This window comes from Phaethon aethereus (genome assembly GCF_964289735.1).
Source record: "Phaethon aethereus genome assembly, chromosome: 26".
Classification (NCBI taxonomy): domain Eukaryota; kingdom Metazoa; phylum Chordata; class Aves; order Phaethontiformes; family Phaethontidae; genus Phaethon; species Phaethon aethereus.
Window position 1 is genome coordinate 983,184 of NC_138602.1, and position 23,043 is coordinate 1,006,226.

The 23,043-nt window shown below is 65.7% G+C and overlaps 1 protein-coding gene across 1 annotated transcript in view; it reads left to right on the forward strand.

The window, feature by feature from the left end:
- Positions 1-1,314: 1,314 nt before the first annotated feature.
- Positions 1,315-23,043, forward strand: part of LOC309413688 (protein unc-13 homolog A-like) — a gene marked incomplete at both ends in the record, with an annotated part of 29,905 nt that continues 8,176 nt past the window's right edge. Inside the window, 27 exon segments of the mRNA XM_082010883.1 lie at positions 1,315-1,336; positions 5,559-5,588; positions 5,973-6,072; positions 6,278-6,395; positions 6,554-6,677; positions 6,850-6,923; positions 7,008-7,062; positions 7,768-7,803; positions 8,359-8,569; positions 9,121-9,246; positions 10,728-11,318; positions 12,901-12,994; positions 14,023-14,029; positions 14,032-14,071; positions 15,239-15,326; positions 16,627-16,698; positions 16,999-17,218; positions 17,456-17,683; positions 17,962-18,103; positions 18,499-18,668; positions 19,102-19,217; positions 19,311-19,474; positions 19,731-19,893; positions 21,895-21,963; positions 22,099-22,188; positions 22,345-22,479; positions 22,788-22,921. Coding sequence (XP_081867009.1) covers positions 1,315-1,336; positions 5,559-5,588; positions 5,973-6,072; positions 6,278-6,395; positions 6,554-6,677; positions 6,850-6,923; positions 7,008-7,062; positions 7,768-7,803; positions 8,359-8,569; positions 9,121-9,246; positions 10,728-11,318; positions 12,901-12,994; positions 14,023-14,029; positions 14,032-14,071; positions 15,239-15,326; positions 16,627-16,698; positions 16,999-17,218; positions 17,456-17,683; positions 17,962-18,103; positions 18,499-18,668; positions 19,102-19,217; positions 19,311-19,474; positions 19,731-19,893; positions 21,895-21,963; positions 22,099-22,188; positions 22,345-22,479; positions 22,788-22,921 — 3,419 coding nt within the window.

Here is a 23,043-nt window from a genome sequence, read left to right on the forward strand (position 1 = left end):
GTGTGCGCGCGTGCCTGCGTGTGCTTGGGCTCCATGCATGCACTAGGATGGGTGTGCACGTGTGTGTGCTGGCACACATGGATGTCCATCCTTTGTGCCTCCTGCTGCCGCCACCAGTGACCCCAGTCCACCGCTGGCAGAGGGCTGACCCACTCCAGGCCCACACCTGCTTCTCGGGGGGTCAGGCCCTGCTGGGACCATGCATTAGTGGTGTATGTGAGACCAGACCAGGTCACTCAGGGCCCACAGGACCCTGAACATGTTCCCTCGCTACCCCATGCCTCAGTTCTCCTTGGCATCTTTTAGTCCCCTGGTGTCCCTGAACTTCTGCTGGTCCCTGCAAGACGCAACGATCCCATTGGAGTGGGTGGTGACACCCTTGCTTATGTACAAAGGCACTGGGAGCAGCAGGATGGAAGAGTGAGTCCATCACTTGGTTCCACGTCAAGAAGGGAGGCAGATGGGGACAGGCTCATGGCAAAGCTCTGACTGAGCTCGTGTCCCCAGCTGATGGAGTTGGGGGCTCTGCTTTCACCGTCATGTGGGACCCCTCCTCTGAGGGTCAGCGTCTGGAGCCGGGGTGCTGGTCCCTCCTTGGGACCATGGCAGCTTCTCCAGCCCCTGAGCCAGGATCACTGTGCCCAGGCCTGAGCATCTCCTTGGGATGTGACGTGGAGGTGGCGAGGAGAGAGGGGACCCTCTTGGGGAGGGATGACGACAATTTACCCCCACCTGCTCAGACCCGTCTCTGAACAGGCACAGCACGGCCCAGTGCTGCCCCCAGGGGCTGCGAGCCCCCTCCATGCCTGCTCCGGGATGGGGTAAATGCTGCACCCCAAAATCATCACCCTTCTGGTGCTGTGCCGGCAGGACAGAGCCCCCCCAGAGCTGTACCAGCCAGGCGACCGCTCCCAGGGGCAACGAGGGCACGACAGACCTCCGGGGCCCGATAGGCCAGGAAAGCCCCCTCCCCCTCCCCCCCGGGGGCAGGACCGCCCCCCGCCCCCGGGCAATGCGGACGTGACAGCCCCCCCGGGGCCATGCGGGGGGACCCCCCGGGGCCCTCCGCTCGGGACAGCGCTCCTCGGGGCTGCACGGGACCGGGCTTCCCCCCGCCTAAACGGACGACCCCTCCCCACCGCGGGGGCGGGGGGCGGGGGGGGGCGGTGCCCGGCGGCGCCTTTAAGGCGGGGGCGGCGGGGCTGACGTCAGGAGCTGTCCCCGGTGCTGAAGCAAGATGGCCGCCCGCTAGGCACCGGGGCGGCGGCGGCAGCGCCCCCGCCCGCGCCCCGCGCCCGCGCCGCCACCGGGACCATGTCGCTGCTCTGCGTGGGAGGTACCGGGGACACACGCGGCGGGGCGGGGCGCAGCCCCGGGGTCCCTGCCGCCCGCGGGGGGGGCGGGGGGGGGGGGGCGCTGCCTGTCCCGGTACCGGGCACCCGACGCCCGGGGCTGGCGGAGAAGGGGGGGGGTGGGGGTGGTCCTGAGAACGGCTCCATTCACAAAAACCGGCGCGTGGATTTATGAATGAACCGGCGGGGGCGCGCGTGCGGCGCCGGACCCGGGCGTGGGGGTGGGGAAGCGAGGGGGGGTGTGGGCACCGCCGCCCCCCCCGGTAGCCTCCGCCCGCAGCGCCGGGGAAGGGGGGCTCCCCCCGAACCTCCTACCCCCTCTCCTCCCGCCGATCGCCCCCCGCCTTCCCGCCCCCCCGAAGCCCTCTCTTCCCCGCTTCCCACCTCCAGCCCCCCCGCCCCCCACCTCTCCCCAAATATCCCCCCGTCCCCCCACCTATCCCCAAGCGCCCCCACCCCACAGACTCAGCCTCTCGCATTCCCGAGCACTCTCGCCCTGAACACGCCCCATACGCCCCCCCAGCGCCCCACGTCTGTCCCTAAGCCCCCGATTCCCACCCCCCAAGCACCCCGCACCCCCCCCCCGCAGCATCTATGCCCAAGCACCTCCGCATTCCCACCCCCCAACACGCCCCGTACTCCCCCAAACCCCGCTATCTTTCCCCACCCCCCCGCAAAACCCCTAAGCACCCCCCAAATGACAGCCTCAGCCCCAAGCACCCCTCGGCATCCTCAGCCCCTGCAGGCGTTGCCCCACCTCGGGCATGGTGATGCTGGGGGGGATGCGGGCAGCTGGGGGGGTCGGGGCAGAAGCGTGGTGGTCTGGTGCTTGCGGGGGCCCGGTTAGGGGTGCTGATCACCCCATACTGGGAGGAACTGGGCAGAGTGCGCAGGCAGGGGATCCCCACAGCCCTGCTTGCTGAGACCTGCCCAACTCGGTGCACAGATGAATCCTGCAGTCTCGGGCTCGGCCTCGCTGGCACTTACTCTGGACCAAGTGCTCAGTTTGTGGGGGGTGAAGTCCGGGGGGGTCCCTTTCCCCCCTCCCCAGGCCCTGCGACACCCTGATGGGGAGGGGGTGGCACCGGTGGGTCCCAGGGGTGGCGAGATACAGGTTGAAGGGTGGCGGCTGGGGTCAGGGTGGGCCACGCGGTGTCTGGGGGCCCCTCACGAGTGTCCCCTCCTGGGGGGAATCGGGAGGAAAACGGGGGCTCCCCCCGGCTGCCAGAGCTCAGTGCCCCCTCCCACACCCCCCCCCCCCCCCGCGTCCTTGTCCCTTAGGCGCTGTCACGGCCCCTCTCCCCTGGGCTGGAAGCCAGCGCCAGCCTGGCTCTGTGTGCCCCTCAGCCAGCCCCAGATTTGGGGTCCCCCCGGCAGGGGGAGGGCCACGTCTTTACTCCCGTTTAGGGGACTGTCACACGCGGTGACACCCTCCGTGAAGCCGGGGGCGGACGGTGAGAAACAGCTCCCGGGTTTGGGCTTCCCCCGCCGCCCCATCACCGCTCCCTGGGGACAGCTATTTTTGTCATCCTATTTTTGGGGTCCCAGGGGGTGGAGGTGCCACCCCAGACCTCCCCCAGCCTCCCCCCATCCCTCCCGGGGGTCCGGGGCCACACGCAGCCCCCAAGGGATTTGTGCCAGGGGACGTGCCTGGGTGCTGGGCACCGGGGTGGCCCTGGGAGGTTTGGGGTGAGCGGGGACAGAGGCGTGGGGCCAGGGGGGTGCGAGGCAGACGGACAGATGGACAGGCGGGTGGATGGGCGTCTGGGGAGACAGATGGAGAGACGGATGGACAGATGGATGGAGGGGTGGGAGACGTGAGCGGGTAGACAGAGGGGTTGGTGAATGGATGGACGGACGGATGGGTGGACAGACGGATGGATGGAGGGAGGGAGGGGGTGGAGAGAGGGACAGGTGAGTGGATGGATGGTCAGAGGATGGACAGACAGAGACATGGGTGGGTGGAGACGTGGGCGGATGGACAGACAGGTGACTCAACAGATGGACAGAGGGATGGGTGGGTGGAGAGACAGGTAAATGGATGGACAGAGGGCTGGGGGATGGACAGACAGACAGGCCAGTTGCAGGATGCCTACAGCCCGGTTTTTATGCCGTTTGCCAGTCCAATCCCCACCAGCTGCCTCGTGCCTCAGTTTCCCCAACTGGCCGGTGCCCCCCAAGGGGAGGCTGGTTACCCCAGCCGGGGAAGTACCTTGGGCCCTCCAGCCTGTTGTGGGGGTCCCCAGCTCCCAGGGAGGGGGGGTCCCGCTGTCCCCAGATCCTTGTCTGGGGGCTCAGGTTGAATTTAGCCCAAGGGTGGGACCCGCCACCCCTGCACCAGCTCTGGGGACCCGACAGTGGGCGGGCGGGCAGCACAGCGCGCTCGGGGCCGGCAGCCGCAGATGGTGGCAGCGGGACTGCTCCCCGGCAGCAGATGACAGCCAGGAGAGCCACGTGTTCCCCGGGTAATTGTTTGTTCCTGTCAGCTCGGGTATTTTTGGAGCTTTTCCTTCCTCTGCTCTCCCGTTTCGGAGGCAGCGGTGAGTGGAGAGCGGTCAGCCCTGGCGGGTGCGTCTGGGTCTGGGCCAAGGGTGAGCTCCCACGGCGGGGGTCCCTGTGTACATGCTGCGGGCAGGTCCTGCTACCAAATACTGTAGAATAATAATAACGCATGTGATATTATATATAAAAAACCATAATATAATACTGTAATGCACAGTGATGCCGGCCATCCCCACACAGTCCCCCGGGCTCCCAACCTGGCGGTGCTAAGGGATCTCTGGGATCCCAGAGCCTTGTGTCTGGCCTTGAACCGACCCCCGCCCTGAACGCCCCCACCCCTGAGTGAAGCCGCAGCTCCTGGAGTCCTGTGATGCCCTGGGAACACGGCTGCCGGCGACGTGGCTGGCGACCTTCCTTTGGGCAAAGTCATTGCAAAGAGCTGCCCAGCGCGTGGCCCGGCACGGGGCAGGCGGCCGAGCCAAAAGATCCCCCGTTATTGTCTGAGCGTGTGCCGAGGCTGAGCCGACGAGTCCCCCCTGCCTCAGTTTCCCCAGAGGTACCCTGGGGCCGGGTGGGGGCTGCTGGTTGCCACGAGCCTCCTCCAGGCCCCACCGGGCGCTGGCAGCAGCGCTGGCGGCGGGCGATAAGCGGCTGGCGAGCGGCACGTCTCCGAAATCAAATTACCTTTGATATCGCCAGGGCTATTTTCATCCCTCCTCGGTCACGTTGGTCCCGCACCCACGTCATTTAACCGTTCTCTGGGTGCTGTGTCATTCCCTCCCCGCCTGGTCCCCTCCTGTCAGCCCCGCGGACCCCCCCTGGCACCAGCAGCGTTGGTACCTGGCTCTGCCCCTCCTTGCCCCCCCACCGCAGGCAAAACCCGGATACCGGCCCCCCCTGCGCCTCCCGCTCGCGGCACTGGTGCAAAGCTGGGGGGCGATCAGCCAGAAATGGGGGTGTTTGTTCCCGTGGTGCTGAGCAGGATCGGGCCCAGGGGCACCCCCCCGCCCTGCACGCAGCCGGCTGGGGGGGTCCGCAGTGGGCAGGATGGGACCCAGCCCCTCGGTGCCCCCAGCAGGGGGACAGGGCTGGGGTGCACTGGGGGGCCATTTTGGGGCTCCCTGCTACAGCGGAACGGGGTGGGGGGGGGAAGGGGGCATCTCCACCACCCCTGGGGCTTGCCATGGGGCATGGGAGGGTTACAGCCCCCCTCCCCCCCGGGTTTCCTGTACGAAATCTGGGTCAGCAGTTTGGGAGACCGTGAGAGCCTTAACCCTGTCACTGCTGGGCCGGTGTCCCAGGGCGGGGCCTGGAGCTGGGGGAAGGCTCCCCCAAACCCCCCCTTCCCCCCGGGATGGGAACGGTAACATCACCTGCTTCCCCAGATGGACCTGAATTCAGCAGCAGGGGGGCGAGGGGCGTTAGACCCCCCACAGCAGATGAAGGCTGCTCATTCGGGGTGGCAGTGAGGTGTTTCAAGTTGTCCCAAAGGGGCGGATTTTGGGGGGTCTTTGCTCCCCTCTGGTGCCCACCTCCAGCTCATGCCTGACCTACCTCCCTTGTGGCTGTCACTGGGGACCCCTGATTTACACCAGCAGGAGGGATCCCACCGCCTTCCCCCACCTTGGCACCCTGGCGGGGCTCCCCAGCCCCCCGCACGGGGCTCTCAGGCTGAATCTCTTCCCTCCCTCTCTGTCCCCACAGTTAAAAAGGCCAAGTTCGACGGGCCCCAAGGTAAGCGGGCCCCCACCTGCCTGCCCACCCGGGGGGCACGGGGTGAGGGGCTTGGCCGCCGGGCTGGCTGGATGTGGCAGGACTGGAGGAAGGGCTGGGGGGTGGTGAGGGGACCCCAGGCTCAGCCTCGGCTCTGGAGGTGCCGTTTGGCTAGTGGGGGGGCACACGCAGGAGTGGGGGGGACGGGGGGGCGGGGGGGCTTGCAGCCAAGCCACTGCTGGCAGCGGTAGGATCCATCCTGCCGGGCCAAATGGGGCTGGGCGTGCTGAGGGCGGTGTGGGGGGACCCCATGGGAGGGTGGCAGTGGAGGGTGGCTGGGGGGTGGGGGCATGGCTGGGGGTGGGGGGCACTGGGGGCTGCTTCACCCTCCGCTTGCTCCCACAGAGAAGTTTAACACCTACGTGACGCTCAAGGTGCAAAATGTCAAGAGCACAACCATCGCGGTGCGGGGCAACCTGCCCTCCTGGGAGCAGGACTTCATGTTGTGAGTGTCCAGGGGCCACCCGGGGGTCCCCTGCCGCTCCCCCTGCCCCCCTTTCGGCAGGAGGTCCCCCACCACCAGTGCTCCCCCTGACCCCAGCCCTGGGGTCTCACCTGAGCCCTGGGGCTGGGGGGGCAGGCAGAGGCTGGGGGGGTCCCGGGGGGCTGCCGGGCAGGGGGTTGACCTGAGGCCTCTCCCCTCTCCCCAGCGAGATCAACCGGCTCGACCTGGGTCTGACGGTGGAGGTGTGGAACAAGGGGCTCATTTGGGACACCATGGTGGGGACGGTGTGGATCCCCCTCCGGACCATCCGGCAGTCCAATGAGGTAGGGAGCCAGGCGGCCCATCCCCGCCAGACCCTAAGGGACATGTCGTGGCCCCCCCGGCTGCCCTTCGGAGGGGGCAGAGCCTTCCCCATTCCTGCTTGGAGAGGACCCTGCCTGGGTCCCTAGCAGCTCTCCTCACCCCACTCTCCGCCCCACAGGAGGGCCCAGGGGAATGGCTCACGCTCGACTCCCAGGTCATCATGACCGACAACGAGATTTCGGGCACCAAGGACCCCACTTTCCACCGTATCCTCCTTGACACCCGCTTCGAGCTGCCGCTGGGTGGGTACTTCCCTGGGCACCCTGGGACTGGGATGCGTCCTTCCTTGCCCCCAGCCCCACGGATACTCCTGGGGCTCGGGTTTGGGGCTGGGGGACCGATCCTGTAGCCCCAAAAGCTGGGGGGCTGTTTTGGGAGGGGTCTGCGCACCAATCGGGGTCTTTGCCCTTGCAGATATCCCCGAGGAGGAGGCCAGGTATTGGGCCAAGAAGCTGGAGCAGCTCAATGCCATGCGGGACCAGGACGAGGTAAGCCAGCGCAGAGCCAGGCCCGGGGCGAGGGCAGCCGTGGTGCCGCGAGCAGGCAGCCCTTACCCGCCCGTCTCTCCCCAGTACGCCTTCCAGGAGGAGCAGGAAAAGCCTCTGCCCGTTCACAGCTCCCAGTGCTGTAAGTGCTGCCCTGTCCCTGCCCCACTGCGGGACCCCCCACTGCCCCATCCCCCCAGCTCCCCGCACTGGGATGTGCAGGAGTGGGGTCTTGTGCCCGCTTTAGGGTGCTGGGCCCCAAGCCAAGTGGGGCTCAACCTCACCCCACACCCTGCTGCTGTCCCCGCTCCCATCCTCCCTCCCACGTCTGCTGGTGTTTCTTTGCTGTCTCCCTGCCCCACAGTGTGTGAGCCCTCCTGTGGGGCTGAGCCGCAGGGGAGGGGCGTGGGGGGGCATGGCAATGGGGCTGGTAAAGATGGTCCCCGGGGAGCCTGGGTGAGGGACGGCAAGGCTGGCGAGGGTGCTGCTCAGTGGGGACACTGGCAGAGGGGTCTGGGGGATTTGGGGTGGCAGCTCGGTGCCTCCCTGTGCCTCAGTTTCCCCTTCTGTAATCCCACCAGGGCCATGCACAGCCCGGCACTGTCCCCAGCGCAGCGCAGTGCCTCTGTGCCCACCCCAGGCCCTGTCCCCTGTGCAGTTCAGTGCCACCGTGCCTAGCCATAGCCCTGTCCCCAGCCTGCGCCGGCGTCACCGTGCCCAGCCCCAGGCCCTGTCCCCAGCCCAGCTCAATGTCACCGTGCCCGGGAGATGCTGGTTCCTCCCAGCCAGCTCCTGCTGCTGCCCCAGAGCTGCCTCCATCCTTATTGTCTGCCCCTTTTTTTTGTAGGCAACTGGAATTATTTTGGCTGGGGAGAACAGCAGAGTAAGTATCCCACCCCCCGCTCCTCCCCGCCTGACGGTCCCCAGCGCATCCCCCTTTGCCGTGCCGTAGCCTGGCCCAGGGCTCAGGGGACCCGGAGCTGGGGTTCAGCCTGCGGCCTCGTGCTGTAGCTTCGGGCCGGGTGAGGACGGAGGTGCCCAGTGCCCTGTCCTGGGCCGGGCTGTCCCCACAGGCTGGCGGGGATACGACACCTGTGGCTCTGTGCCCTCGGGGTGCCCCAGTGGCAATGAGCAGCTCGGGCTTTGCCTCTGTGGTGGGACACTGGTAGGGCAGAGGGAGGGTCCCTGCACCCTGTCCTCCTCTGCCCCCCTTCTGTATATCCCATTTCCCCCCTCCCTCCTCCCCCAAAACCCCTTTCTGCAGAGGGGAACGCATGCAGCCTGCCTCTCACTCCTTCCTAGGTCCATGTCCCCAGCATGGTGGGGACATGGTGGTGGCAGCAGTGGGGCTGTGCCAGGCACGGGGCAGATTTAGGGCACCCCTGGCCGCAAGAGCCACGGGGCTGTCCCCTGTCCCACTCACTGTGGCCCCTTGCAGACGATGACCCTGACAGCACGGTAGATGACCGGGACAGCGATTACCGCAGCGAGACCAGCAACAGCATCCCGCCGCCGTACTACACCACCTCCCAGCCCAACGCCTCCGTCCACCAGTACCCCATGAGGCACCAGCAGCAGAGCTCCCGCGACTCCTACACCGACTCCATGCAGAGCTACGAGATGGACTACTCAGACCAGCGTCCCATCAGGTAGCCTCGGCGCAGCCAGCTCCCCCCCGGGACTGGGGGGCTCTGCTCTCTCAATCCCCCCGCACAGGTGCAGAGGCCAGCGGGTCCCCGGGGTGATGCCAGGGTTGGCGCTCCCAGGGCAGTGGGTGACAGAGGGAAGGATGCTGAGGTGAGGAAGAGGGGGATGGTGCCAGCTCCAAGCCTTTCCTTCTCGCTGGAAAGTTTTCAAGCTCCTTTGGGTCACCAACCTCCTCTGTCCTCGCTGGGCTTTGGGTCCCCCAAGCCCCGGCTGTCCTTGCTGGGAGCCGAGCTAGTGGGCTGTGGCCAGGCTGGAGGTGCAGACGTGGCTGTAGGCACGGCCGCAGGCAGGGACGCCTGCCCAGCGCTTTGTCCCCGTGGTCTCAGCATGGCCCAGTTCCTCGCCCGCATCCAGCCCAAGGCGCCAGCCGCGTCCACCAGGAAGGAGCCTCCCTGCCGGCATCCCCACGGTGGCAGGGGATGCCGGGGCGTGGCGGGTAGCAGTGGCGCGGTGCCCGGAACCTTGCTGATCATCTTCCTCTCCTCCCCGGCAGACGCTATGGTAGCGTAGACTCTGCCGCAAACGGACGCAGCGACGCTGAGTCCGCTTCCGAGTCGAGCAGGCGGACCAGCCGCCAGCCTTCCCTTGAGAGCAGGCGGTCCCTAGACCTATCGGATAGGTGGGTCACTACCTCGTCGCGTGCCGTGTGCCGTCGCAGAGTGCTGTGGTTGGTCCTTGCAGCCGTGGTGAGGCCAACACCAGTCCCGGCAAGGGCGGCCTCGTGCCGCAGCAGGGTCCCCCTCTGCCCGCCCCGGGCCGCCTTGCAGGGGAGCAGCGTTGGGATGCTCCAGGCGTCTCTTGGCCCCGTGGTGTCCCCTGTTGCTGCTGCGCCCCAGTTCACGGGGGCAGTGTCCCAGCACCCTGGTCCCGCTGGCCAGCACAGAGACTGGCTGGCAGCACTGCTGCCTGTTCCCCGTCACGCCAGCGAGTGTGCGAGCTGCGGCCTTGGGGACTCAAATGCCACCTTCCGTTTCCAGTCACCTCCCGGGGAGCACCTGGCTGGGCAAAAGCCCTTGCACGGTGATTTGGGACCCTCACTACGTGCCAAGGGCCCCTCTCCCAGCTCTGGCCAGGATCAGGCCAGGGAGCTGAGGGGTTTCCAGGCATGAGCCATGTCTCCTGCACCCCTGTGTCCCAAGTCGCCCTTCCCAACGCAACTGGATGATGCCAGTACCCCTCCCTGCTGCGACCCGCCTGGGCATCCCCCAGCACCCTCCTCCCTGCGGTGTCCCCTGGCTCCCCACTGCCTGGTGCAGCCGCGCTGGGCTCAGGGCTCTGCCCATCCCGTCCCCTCGGCCCCTTCCCCCTTGCCCGCCCCTGAGCCCCGGCTGCCAGTGCTGGAGACGTGGTGTCGGCCTCTTCCTAGGCATGTCCCTGTCCTGTCTGCATGTTTGCTTATGTGAGCCTCTTCCCGCGGAGCCCCGCGGCCGCCCCGTCCCCGGCAGCCTCTGGGGACACAGGGAGCCCCTCTGTGCCACTGCTCCCCCGGCGCCGGCGGCTGTGAGAGGGGGACGCTTGCAGGGCCAGGGGCCAGTGGGGCAGATGGGGTGGTGGGAAGGGGTCTGGCCTGGCAGGAAGAGTGGAGAGGGGACCCCCGGGCAGGGACGATGCGGTTGAGGGGACTGATGGGGTTGAGGGGGTGTCCTTGGAGAGGGGGTGCCCGGGAGGTGTACGGGGCGTGCTGGGACGTCAGGGTAGAGGCTGGGTGACAGATCTGCGGGCCGGGGTGTCTGGCAGAAGCAGGATCCGGCTGGGGGTGCTGCCGGGCTGTGCTCTGCCCCCATCCCTGGTGGGGCTGAGCCGAGGGGACAGACGCCGTCCCCCGCTTCCCCATGCTCGGCCCAGGCGCAGGCAGGAAGGTCAGACCCCTGAGGATGCCCCAGCCTGGGGGGCTAGCGCCAGCCCGGGGAGTCTCCTGGGTCCGTGTCCTCGACTGCCAGGAGGAGCCCGGTGCCCACCTAGGGCTGTGCCCCGTGGGGGGCTGCATGCCCCTGCCCGCAGTGCGGGGTCCCCGGGGCTCTGGCTGGGGCGGCACGGGGCAGGCAAGGCTGCGGTCCGGACCCACAGGAGCCCTGTCCTTGTCTCCCCTCGGCCCCGCAGCCCCACGGGGAGCAGCCGCTACGCCTCGTCGGCCGAGCTGAGCCAGGGCAGCTCCCAGCTGAGCGAGGACTTCGAGAACGAGAGCCTGCGGGACTCGGAGCTGGACGAGCGGGACGGCGACTCCTACCACTCCTGCCACAGCTCCGTCAGCTACCGCAAGGACTCGCCCCGCTGGGAGGAGGAGGACGACGACCTCTATCTGGAGGAGGAGGAGGAAGAGGAGGAGGAAGAGTTCAATGAGGACTACAGCGAGAATGAGGAAGGCTACCCCAAGGAGGAGGAGGAGGAGGAGGAGGATCTGCGGGAAAAGGGCACCTATGGACCCCCCGAGCATGATGCCTACCCCCCACCGCAGAAACCCCCCGGGCAGCAGCAGCAGCAACAGACCCCACAGCAGCAGCAGCAGCAGCAACCGCAGCTGGTCCCACAGCTGAAGCCGCAGCAGCAGGAGAGGAAGGAGGAGAGGAAGGAGGAGAAGGACACCTCTGCACCCCAGGAAACCCCAGAGGCCCTCCAGGCGCAGCGGGGAGCGGACGAAGCTCCCCTGCAAGAGGCAGCCCCTGAGCCCGAGCCCCCGAAACCGGCTGAGAGGTAGGAGGGAGATGTTGACCCGTAGCGTCCTTGGGATGACACCGTGCCTGGTGACAATGAGGGTGTCCTGGAGGTGGCCCGGGGCCGGTGCTGTTGCTGCTGGTGCCAAGGGGCAGCGCCAGGGATCTTCTCTGGTGTCTGGGGCTTTTCCAGGTGCCTGATGCACCGAGGTGGGGGAAGCCCACCTTGTGCCCCCCAGGCAAGGGCCAGCCCCCTCGGACGCGCTGCCCTGTCCCAGCCACCAGCACTAAGCAGGGGCAGAGCTGAAGGCGATCGAGATCCTGCCAGGGCTACCAGGGCTGCAGATTTATAACCTGGGACAAACCTGGGGATGGGGGGAGTGGGGGCTTGGGGCTGTGACTCCTCTCCTCTGGCTCAAGCTATCGGCTCCCTGGATGGAGGGGATATGCCAGAGCTCGGCACGGTCAGAGGGGGAAATTTCCTTCACATGAGTCAATCCTCTCCCCAGGCCACTGGTAAAAGCTCATCCGTGGCCCCCGGTGCTGTACAGATGAATTATTTGGTGGCCAGGTCCCTGGTACAGCATGTGAATAATTCATATATTGGTCTCTGCTTTTAATCATTGAACATGTCCATTTTTCCATGGTTCGGTGAGTGCCACCGCTCTGCACAGAGGGGAAGCGCGATGGGCTTTTTCAGTCTTTTATTTAGTTTAAATTATAGACCAGAGCTGGAGAATCTCTAATTTTAAAGAATGTGTAATGAGCTTTTTAAAAAACCCCACATATTTGGGCCGAAGGGCTGGTTAGAGTCCTGGTGGAGGTGGCCTTAGTTCATGTCTGCCTGTGGTGCCTGTTCTCTGCGGAGGGGGCTTGAGGGGGCCCTGCACTGGGCACTGAGGACCCCAGATTAGCACTGAGGATCACAGATTAGTGCTGGGGACCATGTATTAGTGCAGGCAAGGCCCCTTAGGGCTGGCTTGGGCAGAGTTGTCTCCTGACCTGCTCATGGCCTCGTCCCATCCCGGTTCTGGGCACCCATCTCCAGTGTCCATCACACCAGGCCCGCCAGGAGGCTGGGATGTTTGGAGGATTTATTTTCTTTTCCTCTGTGTCTCGATTTTGCAAGAGAGGAGAAAAAACCCCACAACAACCAGCGTCTCCAGGCTGGCGGGTCCCCTGGGCTCGGCGCCACCGGGGTGTCGGGAGCTCTTAAGACGCGGGCGGTCCCAGCGTGGTGGGAAGCGGCCAGAGGACATCCTGCTGGGGGTACAAGGGTGAAGGATATTTAATCCACGTGCTTTTGTCACCAGCTTTTTGTCACCCCTGACCATTTGCTCCCTCCGTGTTGCCTGGGTGCCCAGGGCAGAGTCTCCCAAGGGAGGGGGAACTCCTGGCTTCCCTCCGTCGCTCTGCCTCCCCTGTGCCGCCCTTTGCAGCGGGACTCGCTACCTTTTTAGAGTTTTTCCTGGTAGCAAGAGGGTTTTTTTTGCCATGGCCATACTGGCTCAAGGCCCATCTGGATCCCTAAATTGCAGCCTCAGTCCTGCCTGGGGTGTGGGGGCTGACTCCCCCCTCCCCAGTGCCGTGCTGGGAGGTGAGCAAGGTGTGTGTGCTTGCAGGGAGCAGGCAGAGGTGGAGGTGCAGGACCCCAAAGCACGAGCCAAAGCCAACTGGCTGAGAGCCTTCAACAAGGTCTGCATGCAGCTGCAGGAGGTGAGCAACCCCGCGGCTGCCCGCCGCCGGGTCCCGGCACCGGCCCCGTCCTGCGCCCGGGCACCTTCCAGACATGTCCGCTCTCCTATCCCGTGGACATCCCACACCCTGAGGGCAGTGGGGACCTGGGGGGCCCCAAGAGTGGCGGCCCCGCAACCCCATTCACGCCCAGTGGGACCCCCACAAGGGGCAGGGAGTGCTGAGGACCTTCCCCCGGTGTGTGCTGCATGCGGTGTGCTGGTGTGAGCCCCTCCGCTCTCTCCCCTCTATTGAGTTGACAATTTTTTGTTCTGTTTTTAGACTCCATCCTCCATCTTTTCTTTTTGTTTTGGCTCTGGATTCACCCCCTGGGGCTTCGATCCCCCTCCCCACCGCTTCTCTTTTCAGTTGTCCACCACCATGGCCCTTGCGCCCACGTCTCCCCTTCCTGCAGGGAAGGGGTGTAGCCTACCTGCAGGTAAGCATGTCCAACGGGAACGACCCAGCAACATGTGTGCCTGTGTGTGTGTGCAGGGATTGCCCCACGAGGGAGGTATAATTGACTTTTTCCTCCCTTCTACCCCAAAATAATCCCCTCCCTGCAAGGGAGGTGGCACTGCGGGACGGTCCCTGCACACACCCCATCCCCAGTGTGCTCTGGCTTTTCCCTGCACTTTTCTCCATCTGGCTGCGGGTCCGTGTGGACTTGCTGAGCCTTCCCAACCACGCTCCTCCAGCTCCCCAAACCCCGCGTTTTTGCATGGTGCGGCCATCCCCACTGCTTTGCCAGCTCGAGCCCCTCTGCTGAAGCCTGCCCACCACTTGCCCGGCTCAACCTCTTGAAGATATTTTATTCCCCGTGCAAACTCTTTGCTGGAAAAGGCCCTGTCGTTTTAGGAACTCGCTTTTCTCCACCCACCCTCTGAGCCCTTTACGCTGCGGGTGCCGGCTGGGCGCTCGGCTGCCGGCAGCGCCGAGCCCCAGGGAGGGCTGCCACGCGCGCCGGGGGCTCGGCGCTGTGCCCGTGACGGCCGCCCTGTGTCTTGCAGGCCCGTGGGAAGGCGATGGAGAAGCTAAATCCCTGTGGTTCAAAGGCGGGTGAGTATTCGGGGAAGCCGGTACTTTCTGCCTCCCTGAGGTCTCGCGGGCTGCTCTCCCCTCCTCATTAGGATGCGATTAATGAGCCCGGCGGGGGGCTGGCGTGGGGAAGCGTTGCTGAGCTGTGGGCGTGCAGGGGGCTAGATTTTGGGGTTGAATGCTGGTGGGTCGGTGCTTTTGGAGGAGCCAGCAGAGGTGCCACCGCTCCATGTCCCTGAGAGCCGCTGCTGAGGGGGAGAGCGAGGAGGTAAGTGGGTTGGGATGGGACCAAGCTGGGGTGGCAGCTCCCGCTTCCCTCCTGCCATTTGGAGCTCGAGTGGTGCTGCGGGGAACCCTGAACATCCCACCCGGACGGGCCGGGGGTCTCGCCCTCGTCTTGCCCTCACGGGCGGCCCTGCTGCTGACCCGGGCAGAACCTGGCAGGTTTCCTTGAGCACCCACCAGATCACACCGGGGTTTTCTTGCGGACAAGGCCGGAGGCTGCGAAGCGGCATTTCTGCCCAGGCTGCGCTGCCTCGGTTTCTCTCGCGGCAGAACGGCTCCGTGCTCACCTTTGGTGTCCCAGAGGGAAGCCCCGGCTCTCCCGCTCCATGCTGCAAAGCCAAACGGGGTATTTTTTCCCTGCGTTTTGCTGTCACCCCACTCAAGCAAAACACCTTCACGTGGGGAAAATCAGTTTTCTGCCAGAATCCCCTTCCCTCTGAGTTTTTAGTCCTGTGATCTCTGCCCCGGCTGGGGCAGTGGAGGGGATGGGGGTCCCATGGGTGGATCCCAGGCCACCCGGGGATTGCCCTGCAGTCCTGGTCCGCCAAGTCCTGAGCGAACGTGGGGCGATAGCAGGGGTGCCCTTCCTGCCTCGGTTTCCCCTTCCCCGCTGACTCTCGTCTCTCTTGCAGGCCTGGTGGTGGGCTGATCATTATAGACAGCATGCCGGACATACGCAAGCGAAAACCCATCCCCCTAGTTAGCGATTTGGTGAGGTTCCTCCTAACGCCTCGCCCCACACAGCTGCCGGCTTCGCTCCTGCTGCGCCCCGCTGGACTGTGCCACGCGGCCGCCCCGGCCGGCCCGCGCTGGGCCCCGTGCCCCGCTCCCCGGCTGCCTCTAACATGGCTTGTGTTTTCTGTTTTCTTTTCTCCCGCCTGGCTTGGCTCTCCCCGGCGGCAGGGGGGCAGCAGTAAGGTTTCTGCGCTGCATTAACAGCATGCCCGACATTAAGCCTGGACGCAAATCTCTCCCTCTAGTCAGCGATCTGGTGAGCGCGGTCCGAGGGGTTAAAGAGAGAGCACCCTTGGGTGCTGCCTGCCAGCCCTTCCCAGGCTCCTCCAGCCCCGCTGGCGGGGGGTGGGGGTGTCCCAGGCTGTTTTGGGGGTCTCCAGGTCCTGGATGTCGCAGTGGGGAGCTGTGAGGACGGCACAGCCGGGCTCTCCCCACCTGGGTGGCCTTACCGGAGCTCCAGGGCCCTGCCCCCGCACCAAGCATCAGCCCAAGGCTTCCCGGGGCTGCGCCTGGTTTCCCGTTTTTTTACCGGCGCTGCATCCCCAGTGCCTTCCCGTCCCTCCTGCCGCTCGGGCCACGCAGACGGACCCACGTACCGGAGGAGGGTAGCGCTGGCCTCTCCGAGCCGCACAGAGCCTGTGCGCCCGTCCCCGCCAGCGTCACGCTGCTCCGCCACAGCCCCGTCCCCGTGCTGGGGTCCCCTCCAGCCCCTGGGCTGTCATGCACAGGGTCGCTCTGCCGTCACCCCCCTGGTGACACGAGACAGCCATTTTGGAAACCAGCCACCCTTTGCACCCGGAATTAGGTGCCCTTCGCCTCCTTCCCCCTCTCTTTACACCTCGCCGCCTCCGCCTCGTGCCCTCCCCAGGGTGCCACCGCCCTCCCCCCCTTGCTGCCCTCCCCCCCCTTGCTGCCCCCCCCCCTTGCTGCCCCTCCCCGTGCCCTCCCCCCGTGCCCTCCCCCCAGCCTGCTCGGGCAGCCGCTGATGCTTCTGCGCCGCGCTCGGTCGGGGTTTTGGGGTGTTGGCTTGCGGGTGGTGATGGGCTGGGCGGGGTGCGGGGTCAGGCGGTGCTGCCGTTCCCTGCTGGGGTTTGGCAGGGTGCGGCCAGTGCCGCGGCGCGGGGTGGGACCCCCCAGGGTCCCGTTCCGCCAGGGAAGGGGCCAGGACTTGCCGTGCTGTGAGGTGGCTCGTACTAACGGCCTTTTATTCCCCCCTTGCCGGCCCTGGCTGCCTGCAGGCAATGGTAAGTGCCCCCCACCCCAGTCTCCCCGGGATCTCAGGCACACATCAAGAGGCTCTGCTCTGCTGGGGCTGAACTGGGAATGCCGCGGGCTGCTGCACTGGTTCCAGTCCCACTGCCCGGTGGGGTGGCACTTGGCAGTGCTGGCATCACCAGGGAGCTGGGCTGTCCCCACTGCCAGCCCCTGCAGCCAGCACCCACCCCTGTCTGGCGTGGGGGGTCTGTCCCAGGTGTTTTATGCCACGGGACCCCAAGGAGCGTGGGAGGGACACCCCGTGCTCCGCCAGACCTGGGAACTGTGTCTCTTTCCCACAGTCCCTGGTCCAGTCCAGGAAAGCGGGAATCACGTCCGCACTGGCCTCAAGCACCTTGAACAACGAGGAGCTGGTAGGTGCTGGGGCGTGGGGAGGGTGGTGGGAGGGCTGAGCCCCGGCCGGTCGGGCCAGCAACGGAGATGCGGGGTCTGCGCCACACCAGCATCCTCCCCCGGCGGTGCCGACGCAGCCAGGCCTCTCACGGCTGCCCCCGGGGGTGGTGGTGGTTGTCCTCTGCCCTGCTTGCCCGCGCCGGGCAGCGACACCACACGTGGCCCAGCGTGGGTGGAGGGGGTCTCTGCACCCTGTGCACGGCTCGGCTGCCGTACGTTGCCCGAGCTTTTCTCCCCCTCCCTCTTCTGTCTTTGCACAGAAAAACCATGTTTACAAGAAAACCCTGCAAGCCTTAGTGTACCCCATCTCCTGCACGACACCCCACAACTTTGAGGTGTGGACAGCCACCACCCCCACCTACTGCTATGAGTGCGAGGGGCTGCTCTGGGGCATCGCCCGGCAGGGCATGCGCTGCGCCGAGTGTGGCGTCAAGTGTCACGAGAAGTGCCAGGACCTGCTCAATGCCGACTGCCTGCAGAGTAAGGAGCCGTTGCCTGCATCCCTTCTCCCTTTGGAGAGAGGAGGGAGCAGCCCGGGGAGAGCTGGACTCCTGCCTTGTGCATGGGGGAAGTGATGAGCAGGGCAGATCTGTCCTGGGCAGGGTGCAGACCCCTCCAGGTTTGAATTCATTCACGCATGGTGGGCTTGGGGAGCTCTCAGCAACCTCCTGGATGCCGCCTGCCCTCCCCTTCTCACCCATGGCTGTCCTCCCCCAGGGGCAGCGGAGAAGAGCTCCAAGCACGGAGCGGAGGACCGGACCCAGAACATCATCATGGTGCTCAAGGACCGCATGAAGATCCGGGAGCGCAACAAGCCGGAGATATTTGAGCTGATCCAGGAGGTGTTTGGGGTCACCAAGACCACGCACACGCAGCAGATGAAGGCAGTGAAGCAGAGTGTCCTGGACGGCACCTCAAAATGGTCGGCCAAGATCAGCATCACAGGTATGCACCGGCTGTGCCTGGCACCGCGTGCCATGGGGGACCACGCGGCTGGCCCCTTGCACAGAGATGCCGCGTGCTCCAGCCCCGCTCCTGCCCCTCATCCCGCAAAGTGGCTTCAGCCCCTGGGGCTCTGCTGGGGGGCACGAGGCGCCTGTCGCGGGGGCCTCGGTGTGGCCGTGGCACTGACTCCTCTCTCTGTCCGTTCCCTCCGCTGTGTCCCACGCCTGTGCCTCCTGTGGGTGGGCGTGCGTGCTGTGCCGCGCCACGCTGTGCCGCAGTCGTTTGTGCCCAGGGCCTGCAAGCGAAGGATAAGACGGGTTCCAGTGACCCATATGTCACCGTCCAGGTCGGAAAGACAAAAAAAAGGACTAAAACTATCTACGGCAATCTCAACCCGGTCTGGGAGGAGAATTTCCATTTGTAAGTTCACCCTTGGCCCCTCTGTCCTCCTTCCTGGCCACTTGTGGTCACGCTGGGCTGTGCTGGCTGTCAGCACGGCCCTGCGGGGTGGTGGGGAGCCCCATCCTGCCCCAGCCGAGGCGGGGGGGCTGCTGGGGTCACTGGGAGTGCTGGTTTTGCGCCATGGAGGGTTTGGCTCCTGGCAATGGAGGCGGATCCAGGCTGTGTTGGGGCTGCCCGGCTGCGGCGCAGAGCCCTGCTGAGCCCGCCGGGGAGGGTTGGTGCCTCCACATCTGCTCTTCCCCAGTTCCTGCCCGGTGCTGGGTTGGTCCCTCTTGTTTAGGGAAAAGAGGCTGTGGAGAGGCTGGAAAGGTTTCCCTGCTCATCCCAGGGCTTGCCCCTTCTCGCCTCCCCAGCGAGTGCCATAACTCCTCCGACCGCATCAAGGTCCGCGTCTGGGACGAAGATGATGACATCAAGTCCCGCGTCAAGCAGCGCTTCAAGAGGGAGTCTGACGACTTCCTGGGCCAGACGATCATCGAGGTCCGGACCCTGAGCGGGGAGATGGACGTCTGGTACAACCTCGGTAACCGGCTGCCCCGGCACAGCCCACTTGGGCTGGGACCCCCGGCCCTGCGCTCCCAGGGGGACATGCTGCCAGCTCTGGCGCCAAGGCTGTTTCAGCATATTAGTGTAGGGTCTGCTGTTAAAAACACTTAATTTCAAAAGCCATTGCGATCAAGTGTTTTCCCAGGGACATTCTCAAAACCCTTTGCCCAGGAGGTCTGGAGCACTGGCCCTCTGCAGAGGGGAAACTGAGGCACAGAGAGGCCACATCTCTGTAGCGCCCAAATCCCTCTCTGCAGTGCTTTGGTAGCCTGGCTGCACTCAGTGCTGGGCACCCCCCTGGCCCCGGGTCCCCGAGCCCCTCCGTGCTGGAGCCGTGCCCCTCTCTGGGGCCAGGACTGGGCAGAGCTGCTCTGGGGAAGCCTCACGTCTCATACCCTGTACCCCCGCAGACAAGCGGACAGACAAGTCGGCTGTGTCGGGAGCCATCCGGCTGCACATCAGCGTGGAGATCAAGGGCGAGGAGAAGGTGGCTCCCTACCACGTCCAGTACACCTGCCTCCACGAGGTGAGCAGCCCAGGCAGGCGCGGGGGGCATGGCGCCCACCCCAGCGATGCCACCACTGGCCCCGGTACAAATGGGACTCATTTGTACCTCCAGAACTTGTTCCACTTTGTGACGGATTTGCAAAACAACGGAGTGGTGAAGATCCCCGACGCCAAGGGGGACGACGCCTGGAAGGTCTACTTCGACGAAACGGCGCAAGAGATCGTGGACGAGTTTGCCATGCGCTACGGCGTGGAGTCCATCTACCAGGCCATGACGTGAGTCCCTGGCCCTCCAGCCGGCTCAGAGGGGCTGCCCCAGCCCTGGGTGGTGGGGTCACCGTTGGCATCTTGCTCCCCGACTGCCATGTGCACCCGCCTCCCCGCCACGGGCCAAGACACGCTCCCCTCGCTCGCCCCACGCCCGGGCACCCCTCCCTCCTCTCCTCCGTGCGTGCACCCCAAATCCCACGCCCGTCCCTACAGGCAGCCCCTCCCACGGCCCCGCGCCCTCACCTTCCGCCTCCCTCCGCAGGCATTTTGCCTGCCTTTCCTCCAAGTACATGTGCCCGGGGGTGCCGGCGGTGATGAGTACCCTGCTAGCCAACATCAACGCCTACTATGCCCACACCACGGCTTCCACCAATGTCTCGGCCTCCGACCGCTTTGCCGCTTCCAATTTCGGGGTAAGTCCGATGGTGCGTAAACACTCCTTCCTTCTTCTCTCTCTTCTCTTGGGAGCGGGCGGGGGGCTCAGGTGGCAAAGAGGGCTGTGCAAAACACCCCACCCCAAACGGCAGCCGGGCAGCAGGGGGTCAAGGCCCTGCTTGCCCCAAAATTCATCCCGCTCGCGTTTTTCAGGAAGGAAAAGAGCCACCACCTTCCTGGGAGAAGGTCTAAATTTACTCCCCAAATTATTACGGTAAAACTGCGAGTGGAGTCCGCCTGGGCTGGGGTGCTGGGCGGCGGCGTGGCAGGAGGGAAACCTGGGTGGCAAAATCACGAGCGGGTGGCGAGGAGGCACCCCTGCAGCTCGCTGGGAGTTTTGCACGGCCCTGTGCGCTTCGGGCGCACACCGGGACCGACGCAAACTTGCCCGGCGGTGCCGGCACCCGTGCGCGCGGCGCGCCGGAGCCCAGCTTGCAGCGCGCGGGGCGAGTTTGTGCCGGGGCCGGGTGCGCCCTTGGGGACGTGGGTGAGGAGGGGCTGAGCTCTCGGCCCGGCTCCCCCCGTGCCGCCCCAGAGGCGGGTGGTCGCTCCGGACGCGCGCGGGCCGAGCCGGGGTCAGTGCCCGGCCCCGCGGCGGGCGAAGCGCTGGGTGACCAGGGCCGAGCGCAGCTCTGGGCAGCGGCTGCTTTCGCTCACCTCCCCGTTCCCGTTGCAGGGGGTAGCTAGAGCCAAGTGAGCTGTGCCTCCGGGTCGAGGAAACCATACGAAAAAAGGCGCCTTTTCTCTAACGTGGAGGGTTTTAAAAACTTGTTTCTTTCTCTTTTTTTAGAGAGCCTAAGGTTGGGTCCTAAAGTGCCCAGCCATGTCGCTTTAACCCCGAGTACCCGTCGTGACAGTTTTAAAGCGCTGCAGCTGTTCGGTGGCGGGGACGCACGGTCTCGGCCCAGAGCCTGGCTTTGCCGTCTCCGGCGGGCGAGCGCGCCGAAGGTTTGCGGTTGCCAGTGCAGGCTGCGGGCTTGGCCGGGCCGCAGCCGGGCAGGCGTGGGACTCGCTGCCCCGTCCTGTCCCCTCGTCCTCCCCGCCCAGGATGCGGGGAGCTGCTCCGGGCTCTCCGGAGCCCTGCGGGGCAGCCCTGACCTGGTACAGCCCGTGCTGTGGGGGGAACCCAGGGCTCTCGTGGGAGGCCCACAGGGTTGTCCAAAGCCCCCCTTGGCAGAGACGCAAAGCGAAATGCCTCCCGACAGCATTTTGGGGCAGAATGGTTGCTTTGCCATCAGCTTTGACGCCCAACCCACAGCCCAGCGTGGGATTTGCATCCTCCTGCCCTGCGCTCCCCGGATGGGAGTTAAAGCCGCTCAGCCCCAGTGGAGACTGTCCGGCCGGGCTGGTTCCCTGCCCACACCCCGTGATGCAGCCCGGGCAGGCGGGCGAGGAGCCCGCGTCCAACTCCAGGGGCCCATCCTGGCCTTGTCTTGAAGCAGCTCCGCCCCGAAGATGGGCAAACGCTGCAAGAGCCCGGCTGCTCTTTCCCTGCCCTTTTTTCCTGAGCTCCTTGAAAGCTTCAACCCTGGGGCCACACGGCCCAGAGGCACAGTCCTGTACACCCTCTCCCTGCTCCTGCCCCGAGCTCAGGCTCAGAGGTGTTCAAGTTGGCAGGGCAGATGATAGAGCAGCCCGTCCCCGCTGCGGCACCGACCGACAGCAAGAGCAAAGTGGGTGCACGGTGTTGCCTCTCGATCCCGCACCGTGCCTGGCACGGCCACGTGTGCCCCGGGAGCCATTGAGCTCACGGCCAGTGAGCCCCGGCCACCAGTGAGGACACGCTCTTCTCTGCGGGCATCCCGTGCCTGCCCACAGGGCTCCGATGAGGAAGGAGGGAAGGAAGGACAGCAGAACCGCAGGAAGGAGCGGGATGAGCCGGGGGCAGCGCGGGCTGGGCTGGGGGCAGAGCGAGCCAGGGGCAGCGGGGAGGGGGGACGGTCGCTGCTGCCTTTCCCCCGTTCACCTGGCTCCGGGGCGTTTCTCCACAGAAGGAGCGGTTCGTCAAACTCCTTGACCAGCTGCACAACTCGCTGCGGATCGACCTCTCCATGTACCGGGTAAGGTGCCTGCCGTGCCTCAGTTTCCCCACCTGTCTAGTAAGGTCTGAAACAGCAGGTGGCTGTTTTCTCCCCATCCACTCGTCCCTGGGAGAGTTTTCTGTGCAACTCTGCTCCTTTCTTCCCCTTTGGCAGAACAACTTCCCTGCCAGCAGTCCCGAACGGCTGCAGGATCTCAAGTCCACGGTGGATTTGCTGACCAGCATCACCTTCTTTCGGATGAAGGTATTGCTGGGGCCCCACTCACCTCATAGCTCTGGCGGGGAGCCTGACCCTCGCTGGCCCCGGCTCTTTGCGAGGCTGGGGTGGTGCTGGCCCTGTGCTAGCTCCCGGGCCGGGGCTGCGGGTCTGCCTCCAGCACCGCTCCCTCCCTGACACCAGGTCCAGGAGCTGCAGAGCCCCCCACGAGCCAGCCAAGTGGTGAAGGACTGCGTGAAAGCCTGCCTCAACTCCACCTACGAGTACATCTTCAACAACTGTCACGAGCTCTACAGTCGCGAGTACCAGACGGACCCGGTGCGTGGGCTGGGGGGAGCTGGGCCTTGCTGCCCCCCACTGACCTTCCCCATCCCCTGCCCTTCTCCTTCGCACGATGCTCCTGCTCCCTCTCCCGAGTGCTCAGCCCCATGCAGAATGAGCCCCAAGCCTTGGGCAGGGTTTGAGCCCCACTGCTGTGGGGTCGAGACCAGGGCCAGGCAAGGGGGGGCTGCGTGGGAGCCTCCAGGGTGTTCCCAGAGCCCTCCTGCCTTCTCGTTAGCCCCACGATGAAATCGAGTCCCACGGGTGGGGTGACCAGAGCCTCTGCTGTGTCCCCATCACTCCAGACTAAGAAAGGCGAGGTGCCCCCCGAGGAGCAGGGCCCCAGCATCAAAAACCTGGACTTCTGGTCCAAGCTCATCACCCTGATAGTCTCCATTATCGAGGAGGACAAGAACTCCTACACGCCCTGCCTGAACCAGTGAGTAGGTGCTGGGAGAGGGCACCCTGCTTCGCGCCGGGGGGGTGCCCACACGGCAGCTTTGGTCCTTTGGAAATGGGTTGTAACATCCATTCCGCAGATGGGGAAACTGAGGCAGGTGG